This window comes from Carassius gibelio, chromosome A16, assembly GCF_023724105.1.
Source record: "Carassius gibelio isolate Cgi1373 ecotype wild population from Czech Republic chromosome A16, carGib1.2-hapl.c, whole genome shotgun sequence".
NCBI classification, from domain to species: Eukaryota; Metazoa; Chordata; class Actinopteri; order Cypriniformes; family Cyprinidae; genus Carassius; species Carassius gibelio.
This window is the reverse complement of record NC_068386.1, coordinates 15,146,249-15,156,421: the sequence shown is the minus strand read 5'-3', so window position 1 is coordinate 15,156,421 and position 10,173 is coordinate 15,146,249. Positions and strand designations below refer to the sequence as shown.

The window sequence follows — 10,173 nt, the reverse complement described above, 5'->3', positions numbered from 1 at the left end:
ACCATAGACATCTATAATGTATTAAATTACGCTTTTAATTTAAATCTCCTTTTCCGTCCATTTGCGTATTTTGTTTTTAATATTACTGATTGTAGTTTAATGATGAATGCTATCTGACACGTTAGTTACTGTGGTATTTCTATTTGTATTACACTGTGAAATGTAACTGACTGAATCATTACTATAGCCTATTTTAAGTTCAATTAAAAAAAAAAAAAAAAAAAAAAAAATATATATATATATATATATATATATATATATATATATATAGGCTATTTTTGTTTAAAGCTCTTATTTACACGTGTTGCTGTCGCTTCTCAGAGATGATAAATGTCTTTTATATTTATAATGTCTACTCTAGGAGCATGCAAATAACAGAGAACAAGCGAAAAGCGTTCTCCTAAACTAAACCCACGCGATGTCGCCAGAGAGATTCACACACGGGTTTCCTTTAGATGATGTCACTTCTAACACTCGCTGACGAGGTTTGCGTTCACGTCTGTTTATAGCAACCGCGAGTGTAGTCTGGAGTAGAGCTACAAGAAATCCGTTAAGTCTGGTCTACTGTATCAACCGTGGATTCAGTTCATATAAACCAGAAAACTTGCAGTTTGAATGAACGTAGTTTGTGTTTGTGTCAGTGAGTTTGTGTTTATACTGAGGTCAGATGGGGAAGGTGAGGAAACTCCAAAAGAAGAACAAATTGAAAACTTGGAGATCAAAATTTCCCTTAAGTCCTAGGAAAAAATAAAGTTACAGAATTATCCTCCTCTTATTTACTAAGGTGAAATATTTGTTCCTACTGCACTTAGAACAGAGCAGAATTTCTGCACATTGAATCTCAAATAGAGAGCAAATATGTTCAGCACAGATGAATAACTCATGTAATCAGATAAACCCTAAATTAGTTTAGTTCTTTTATTAATATCACACATCTTTGACTCTTTGTAGGTCTCAAAGAAGGCGGAGCTTCGCTCCAGATTGGCTGAGATTCTGCTGCAGCATTCTGGCCCCCAGCAAACTCAAGGGATTGTGGGAAAGGAGGAGGATAAAATGAAAAGACAAGTGTAAGAATGAGTGACTAGGTGGGGAAGGAGAGAGCGAGATGAACGGGGCGTGTGAAATTAAACTCTAGTCCTCTGCTCTCTGGAGTCTGGGCAGTGTTGATTCATCATATTTCTTTAAAAACTCTGTTCTTGAACTTCCACATCCGGGCTTTCTGTCAGGCACATTGTTATTTAATAATGTACTTGTTACAACTAAGGTATATAAAGACAAGCAGCATTTGGTTAATAAAGGGGTCATATGACGCTATTTTAAAGATCATTATTTTGTGTAACAGAATATGTTGACGTGCTTTAATGTTCAAAAAACACATTATTTTTTAAATACTGTACATTATTTTATGTCCTATATGCCCCGCCGCTCTCAAACACACACAAAGTCCCTCCTTCTGACATGCACAGTCTGCTGTGATTGGCCAACTGAACCAGTGCATTGTGATTGGCCGAACACATTAAGCACCCGTCAGAAATGTAACGCCCCTTTCCATAATCATGAGTTTCATATTTCAAAATAAATGTAAAGATAGTTAATATTGTCCTTAGTTTTACCATCAGTTCAAGCCCGAGAAAGGAACAGAGTGGCATTGCCAGACACACTGATGAAGCTCGTATGTGTTTGCAGTTCACGAGTCATGGACGATTAAGACAGCTGACTCCACTGTGTGACCCTGTCTCTCTCTCTCTCACTCTCTCTCTCTCTCTCTCTCTCTCTCTCTCTCTCACACACACACATGCGCGCGACACACACAAAACTCCGGATTTGAACATTTAATAGCAAACTTACTTAATAAAAACTTATAACAAAACTTAAACTTATAACAAAACATAGTTACAGTAGCTGATTCAGAAGAGCCAGATTGTCGTGGCAAAGTCAGAATTACCTCCTCTCCTAGGTTCACGAAACGGGTGTTCATAAAATGCATTGCTGTTCTGTTGTAAGTAATCTTAAAGATTCCTAAATGCATCTACTTTCAGAAGGCCAAATAAAGTGCTTTTTCTTTTGCCTGGATACACACAGGATATCTGACATGGCTGCTTCAACACTAACTGTGCTACTGAAACCACACTTTCTTTGCGTGAGCATTTGGGAGGTATTACGAAAATTTTTCACACAGTGACATAGACGTGGGGGCGTGTTTAAATGAGGCTTTTTATGGGGGCGTGGCAGAGTCTTAACTTTTATAAGGAATATCTCTTTGGATTTGAGACTTTAGTCTTTGCAACTTGACAGATCTTCATGCACCAAGAGCTTGTAACACTCCAAAGAGAAAGGAAAAATTAAAATCCCATCATATGACCCCTTTACCTATGGACAGGCGTGAGAGTAATTGACTGACCATGATATTTTTGTGCTTCTTGATGTTTAGTTTTCATGATAGCGAGAAGGTCACAGAGCAACATGTTGCCCGTCCTCCTGCGCTGAAGATTGCGCGAGAGGAGAGATGAGAGAATGAAAGAAGTGATGGAAGCCAGACAGATGGCAGAGGAGAAACGCATTTCCCCGTCAGCTCCAGTGTAGAAGAACAAGAAGGTCAAATTAGTGCACTAATCACACACACTATTACAGTTACTCGCACAGATGTTGATTACAAGCCTGCTTGTCTTTCACAGGAAGTTCTGCCTTATGGCTGTCTCATGCGATGATAAAACATATGGTTAGTTTATCAGCATTTACGGGAGAGGAAACAAAATGACCTCAGTTTATATGAAACTGTTTGTTTGTCTTCATACATCGCAGATGCTGAGTTCAAATCTCGCAAACAAACTTGGGAAAAGGCCAAGTTTCCTCTCAGGTCTCAGGAGGGTCATAGTGACATCACCACTTGTGTGGTTGCTGTCGACAATCTTCTGAGTTCTGGCAGGTACCTGAACCGATGATGGAGAAAAAAACAAACAAAAACAGTTTATGACTGTGAAATTGCTGACGTATCCATTAATGCCTCTCTCTATTCTCTGCTTTTCACCTACTGTTTCTGCCGATTTAAGTCGAGATACAACAGTTAAAGTGTGGCATGTTCCCACGGCAACGGAGCAGTGCAATTTGGGAGGTCACAGTGGTGGAGTCACCTGTCTCAGTGCACCACCTCCAGAGTACTGCAGGAGATTGGGTACACACACACACACACACACACAGACTCACACTCTCTCAAGCCCGGGAAAGTAAAGAATAATTGATCCTGTTGACGGGGCCAGCCGGCTGATACAGATGTAGCCGTGATTGTTCACTCATCTTTTTTGCTCTCTCTCTTTTCTCCCACCTCTTTTGTTCCAGCTACTTATGCCCTCCTTCCCATCTGTCCCTTTTGCTCTCCATTATTCCATGTCTTGCTGTTTTGACAGTTTTGTTCTTCATATCTCTTGTCCTTCGTTCTCCCTTTTCTTGTGTCCTACAGTCACAATTTTTTCTCATTCTCAGTCCTACTCTTTCTCATTCTCTTAATCTGTTTTTCCACAGCACGTGCATTCGACTTGGCTGACAGGGAAAGATTTGTTCTAAGTGGTTCCACAGACTGTTGTGTGAGAATTTGGGCTTTGAGCTCGGATGAGTCTCTCTCTCTCTCTCTCTCTCTCTCTCTCACACACACACACACACTCACTCACACACACACACACACACACACGTGTGGCCTTAGCAGTCATTTTCAAACAAGGGTTGTTCAGCTTTAGAATTATGAATGTACTTTCAATTATTAAGAAGAAACTGTTGAATACTAATTTGAATATAAGGAGGAAGGCAAATACAAAACAGTTTGACTTAATTAACATTGAAATTAATTCTGATCTGATGTAATAGATCATAGCAAAACCGTTTTTTTTACATTGATAATACTAATTCTTTCTTGAGCACCAAATAAGCATATTTACAAATAATAAAAACTCTAAAATATATAAAAAATGGAAAACAGTTATTTTAATTTGCAATCATATTTCACAATATATATGTTTTTACGGTATTTTTGATCAAATAAATGCAGCCTTGGTGAGCAAAATATACTTCTTTCAAAAACATTTTAAAAAAATCATACCCACCCTAAACTTTTACAAATATTTGCCCCTTTTTATGGTCTAGAACTGCCATTTCACAGACTAGTACAGAATTTGTTTAACAGGACTATGAAATTGTAATATAATCATGTTCGTTATTACTGTGTTGTTATAACTGAGTCTATTACATATTTGTTATATACAAATTCTGAAGTGAACATTTTACTTTCGTGAAACTAGGTGTGGTGTTTGATGTACAATGATGAATCTGTTCTACATATCAGAAAATAAAAAGGCATATTTAGTCCAAATTAATGATGTTATTATTTATGTGTTGTGGCTAAACTAAACTAATTTAATTATTCATTTATGTGACTGTGCTGAATGCCCTTATATGGCATTATTATTCTCTCATTCTCGAATCAACATCCTGTGATGTGAGAGCGAGGAGATTGAAATTCACACTCACGAATCAAAAGGATGCCAATTTGGAATATTGCCAAATCCTGCTTAAAATGTAATGTAGCATTAGAAATGTGTCGTCAAATTACAAATGTCCATTTTAAACTATTATTAAAACTGCAATAGGAAAGGATGGAGAGTGTACAGTAAATGTGCTGTTGTTCTGAACATCCATTATCTGAATCTCAGGAATCAGTCATTATATAACAGGTCGAGAGGGTCTTACTCGCTCTTTTTTTGGACACCACATCTTTTTTCCCGTCCTCTGCGGATGAGGGTGAATTAAACTCAAGTGTGTTTGGGGTTTGCAACATATGTTGATCATGTTATTCCTGCAGGTCAGTGCGTCAAATCCATCTACACATTGAATGCAGTCTCAAGCCTGTGCTTCATTCCTGAAGGAGAAGGCTTCATTGTTACTGGTTCAGGTAGTTATCTGTGTGTGTGTGTGAGAGAGAGTGAGGTTGAGTTGACCATGTCTTGCATCAGTCTTGATATATCAGGTGTGTCTGAGGCACAGTGTTCTTGATGTTACACTAGACGCTGGGAAGCTGCAGGTTTGGAGCTGGCGCTCGCAGGAGAACTGTCAGTCAGTGAACGCACACCTGGACGCAGTCACCACACTACAGGTGGGCGAGTGCCATGGCAACAGAACTGCGCTGGCATCTAGAACTTTCTGAGGCTGCCCTTTAGAGAGCAGCACGTTTCACGAAAAAAAAAGAGAAAGGTTGTGCCTCCGCTCAAAGCTGAATCCCTTGAGAACAGTTTTTCTCCTCTGCGATCTTTAAACACAGTCTAAAGTTCACAGAGATCTACAAGCAATTAAATGCCAACATTTAAACATTTTTCTCCTGCTGTTTCTGTCTCTTTCTACTTAGTGATTAATGGATACTATGAAATCAAACTGTGCAGAGCGATATAATATAAAAATAATCAATAGATACTGAATAGAAGTAAATAAATCATAGCAACTGAGATAAAGAAATAGGCTGAGATAAGAAACCGAATACTGTAGCATCAAACAGCGGTGACTCTCTTTCCATATTTAATACTGTTAGTTGGCACGAGTTGTCATGGAAACACAGTGGCATTTACCCTTCGTTCTCTCCACAGTCCCAGGGTCCTCTGCTGTTCAACGGCTCTGCAGAGGGATGTGTGTGTGTGTGGGAGGTGTCCGATGAAGGGCCGGAGCCCCTCCACAGGTTACACATCTGGGGGCCAGAAGTCACAGGGTGTAGTGGGGGTGACGGGAGGCTGATTCTGAGCCCCCGCGGTGACCGCGTGTTCCTCTCGTGTAGAAAGGCCAGCATACGAATCCTAAATTGGACAACGGGTAATATACTGAATTTATTCTAATCTAAGATTAATATTAATATAAATTAGAATTATATTTATTATTTTAATTAGACAATAGAATTTATGATGTATATATATATATATGTGTGTGTGTGTGTGTGTGTGTGTGTAGTTTTTGAGTTTTGTTCATTTTTTGATTTATTTGATTTATTTGATTAAAAAAACAGCAATATTGTGAAATTTATTTAAAACTACTATTTACTATTTTAATATATTTTAAAATGCAATTTATTCCTCTGAATAAATGAACAAAGCTGAATTTTTAGTCTTCAGTGTCACACAATCCTTCATAAATCATTCTAATAGGCTTTTTATTTTTCAAGATTCTTTGATTAATTCATTAATTAGTTCAAAATAACAGCATTTATCTGAAATATACTTTTTGCAACAATGTCGAACACTTTACTGTCACTTTTGATCAATTTAATGCGTCCTTAAGGAATAAAAGTTTTGTAATACATATTACAAAAGTAATACATATATGTATATAAAATTTAATTTTATGTATATATAAATATGTTTACTTAAATTTACAATCAAATAAATCACTGTTAATCTCATATATCAATATTTGATAAAAGTAGCCCTCAAATTAGGAAAAATAGAAAAAGATATTTCAAAGAATACAGTACATAAAATTGTGCAGATAAATGGGCCGCGTTACTTTTTTTTAACTTAATCACACCAAATAAACATGTTAAATCAACCTAATCCTATGATCTGCCATCAACACCAATATTTAGTCAACATCTTATTTTATAAAGCACTTCTCATGGATATGCAGGATTCTGTAGCAATAAATATTTTACAACCCCCACTGGACCGTCATTTGTTCTTTGACTCAAGGCTATTTAACAGATTTATTAATGGAATACATCTTGACTGAATCTGTTCGCTCAGAGCTGCTAATATAATCTGTGTTAAAGTCCCAGTGGCTCAGAGAGGGGGTTGTTCACCCCAGGCCAGAGGAAAACGTAAAAAACATCTGCCACTTTCTCATTTTAATCCCGTTTTCTCACAGGATATTTGTGCTAAAGGCCATTATCTCAAGGGGAAAAAACAACCTGTAAACAATTACATCAGATAAATCAGAGTTACTGGTTGGAGCACACAACATGATGTGACACTCTAATCAAGAGTGCTGAGATTCATAATGACCCCAGTTCATCAAACAAATCGTAGCTGGAGCGCTCAAAGAATTAATGAGCTTCTTACAGACAAAAAAACATTGGTTTAAATGGCATAAACCCACCACAAAGTCAGCAGCTACTGACAGAGTAAGAATGGAGTCTATAAATAGACAGATTATGTGAGTTTAATTACTTTTTGTTTATGGTTTATTTGTGTTTCAGTGGATGAATGTTATTATGATGCCGCTAATGATCATGCTTGCTCTCTCCAATCATGTGCAGGCATGATGACCAGACCAACCAATCACAGCAGCACTGCTGGTGTCACAGTTTGTGTCAATCAAATACCCGGCCTTTTGATTGGCTCTTGTTTTGACATCACTAATGGAGAGAGCACTATGTACTGTTAGTGAATTTAACCTTAATTTTATTTTATCACCTCTTGATGTGCAAAACTGCGAGCTGTATAATCACTCCCCCTTTCTTTTTGTCTTTCTCTCACTCTCTTTAAGTGTTCTCTCTTCCCCAGTGCAAATACCTGGTTTCGCTCACCTCTTCACATCTTCCCAGGATTCTTTGTTTTGCTGCATGGCTAACAGCAAGCGGGGACCATGGTTGGGTCACAGGGGGTCGTGACCTCATTGTTTTGGGAGCAGCTTCCTGGAAGTTTCAAAAAGAGGTGGGTTTTCTCAGATACAGCAGTCCTTTCGTTTATCCCAAACCTATTTCTTCTAATAAATGTACCCTTCTGCCCATTACTTATACCATCAACACCTACTTCATATAATGTATTACTGTATATATGTATTAATTTGTAGACATTTGCTGACAAGTAGTTACTAATAAAAGACACTCTGCTCAATGTTTCATTTAATCAGTATATCAATATGTACATCAGTAATGAGATGCTGGCTGGAATATAGTAACTTTGGGATGCTTATCAATGAGAAGTCTGTAGGAATGCTTCGGGCACAGTTTAACTGACGATGCGAACCGTAGCTCACATTGAGTGTTGGATGCTGATGATCACTTTGTGGATAAAATGGAGTCTAGAGTCTCAGCTGGTGGGTTTTAGGGAAAATAGTGCTCAATGCAAATAATCAAATGCAACTAGCCATATAATTTTGCATATTTAGATTTGCCAGAAAAAAAAGAGAAAGAGAGAAAGGCTTCCCAAATCATTTGTTGTTGATGTCAAAGACTTTGCATCCTGTATTTTGGAGCTTAATCTGTCACTTGGAAGCTGTCCAAATTAGGCAGATTTCAACATGGCAATATTACTATCAATGTTTATTTTCAAGGACATTTTTTGTTTACATTGCTGTTGGTTTCTGGTCCTAGCTGGTCTCCCAGCCTTGTCAGGCTGATCCGTTTACTGGTTTTACAGTAATTCTGGGAGTTTTCCAGCTGGGCAATCTGGAAGACCAGTCAGTTGCTCAATTTAGTTATAACACCATTTTAGCAGGGCTGGGAGACCAGATTAATAATCAAAGACCAGACTGGTTTAATTGGGCTTTACAGCAGAGCAATAAACATTTTCGATACTGTGTTGGGTCACCACTCAATGTCCAATGGGAAATCCAAAACCAAATACTTGCATTCAATATTTTGGCACTTAATATGTCACTTGGAACCTATACAGATTAGGCAGATGCAAACATTTGATGTCAATGTTGATGTTTCATTTCAAGGACATCTGTGTTTACAATTGTACACACTTCTGGCAAAAATGTCTTAATCCAGACTAACCTGGTTTGCCGGTCTTAGCTGGTCTCCCAGCCTGGTTAGGCTTGTCTGTTAGCTGGTTTCTGGAGTGGTTTTGGCCACTTTTAATCTGGTCACCAAGCAAAATCAGCTAATCACCATGGTGTAGAGATGGGAGATCAGATTTAACCAACTAAAACCAGATTATGCTGGTTTAAGCAGGTTTTGTCAGCAGAACAGTAAAACAATTTTGGTTCTGTTTTGGGTCACCAGGAGTAACTTCTGAACAACTAAAGGTATAGTCAGCACCGTCCTTAGGGTGGCGGAACTGTTGCAGACCAAGGGGGAAACATTCCCCCATCCCCAAACCGAATTTTGCTGGGTTGACCTAACAGAAAGCTCTCTGGTTTAAAAGTGACTTCTGTGTGAGCAGATTCATGTTTCGCTACACTATAGACCTTTTCATTGAAATGTAGCTAATGTGTCATCTTAAGCCAGATATGAAGATTTTTAAGTTGATCTGCCTTTGCCTAACTCTTAATGATGTACTTGCTACTTCAAAAGCAGTTTGTATAATGAAGTCATTCCAAACCCATTGACAGCGCGCGGTTGTCAGCAGAGCAGCTTTGCTTTTTGCTTCAGGCTGAGTTAAACATCCTCTGTCCTCGTAAACAGTGTGACCCAACTGCCCTACACTGACTGTCTTCTGTTGTTTTTCCTCTAGAGGCGATGTCACAGTGAGACGAGACAGCCGACTGGAAGATTGTCTTCTTGAATCCGACACAGACTCCGATGATGAATAAAGTGAGGGTAAGAGAGAGAGAGCCAAAGATGGATGCATTAACCTATTTGTAAAACAAATATGATTTTTTTTTTCTCAATATTTTAACATTTTAAATATTTTTATATATTTTAATAAATAAAGTTTTTATTCCAGTCAAAAAAAGCTGCATTAATTCAATAATTTTTTTACACACTTTATGGACTTATTTTTTTGAATAAATGAGTTTAAAAAGCAATGCTATAAAACATTTAATTCACTTTGATGGCCTTAACGAAAATATATTTTTTCCCTCCAGTGGACGATGATGAAGTCTCCATACCCCAGGATGCATCTGAAACAGAGGAACCCACAAGTTCTTCATGGATGTGTTGTGTTCTTCATTGAGCGAGAGGAGGGGTAAATGAAAAATGAGAGTGAGGGAAAGGAGACTGAAGGAGGGTTAAAGGAAGAGAAAGTGAAGGCAATGTCAAGGGGCGACGATGGAGTGCAAGAAATCACATGAGGGGACTGAAGTGGAACAGATTGACTGACTTGCAGAAGGGAAGAAACAGAAGGAGGAGAGAAACAACAGACTGTTTTTATGTAAACGTTGATCCAATAAAACCTACCATGTTATGTCTGTGTACGTGTGAGATTATTTATCATCGCTGGCACTTTTGTCTATAAATATCTATAGCGTTGTTCATCA

General features: G+C 38.0%; 1 protein-coding gene across 2 annotated transcripts; it reads left to right on the top strand.

Annotated features, from left to right (window-relative positions):
• The first annotated feature begins 301 nt into the window (after positions 1-301).
• LOC128030724 (uncharacterized) lies at positions 302-10,101 on the top strand. 2 transcript variants are annotated; one of them, XR_008187951.1, is made up of 10 exons: positions 302-2,719; positions 2,803-2,926; positions 3,051-3,172; positions 4,850-4,939; positions 5,052-5,140; positions 5,625-5,844; positions 7,280-7,397; positions 7,510-7,676; positions 9,426-9,511; positions 9,781-10,101. XR_008187951.1 is itself a non-coding variant. In XM_052618589.1 (10 exons), exons 1-9 carry the CDS (start codon positions 2,644-2,646, stop codon positions 9,474-9,476), a joined length of 1,062 nt encoding a protein of 353 aa, XP_052474549.1. In that variant the 5' UTR covers positions 308-2,643; the 3' UTR covers positions 9,477-9,511; positions 9,781-10,101. The 2 variants fall into 2 exon arrangements, 1 of the variants encoding a protein (XP_052474549.1); XM_052618589.1 differs by having other exon boundaries at positions 308-2,719; positions 7,280-7,402.
• The last annotated feature ends 72 nt before the right edge of the window (positions 10,102-10,173 follow it).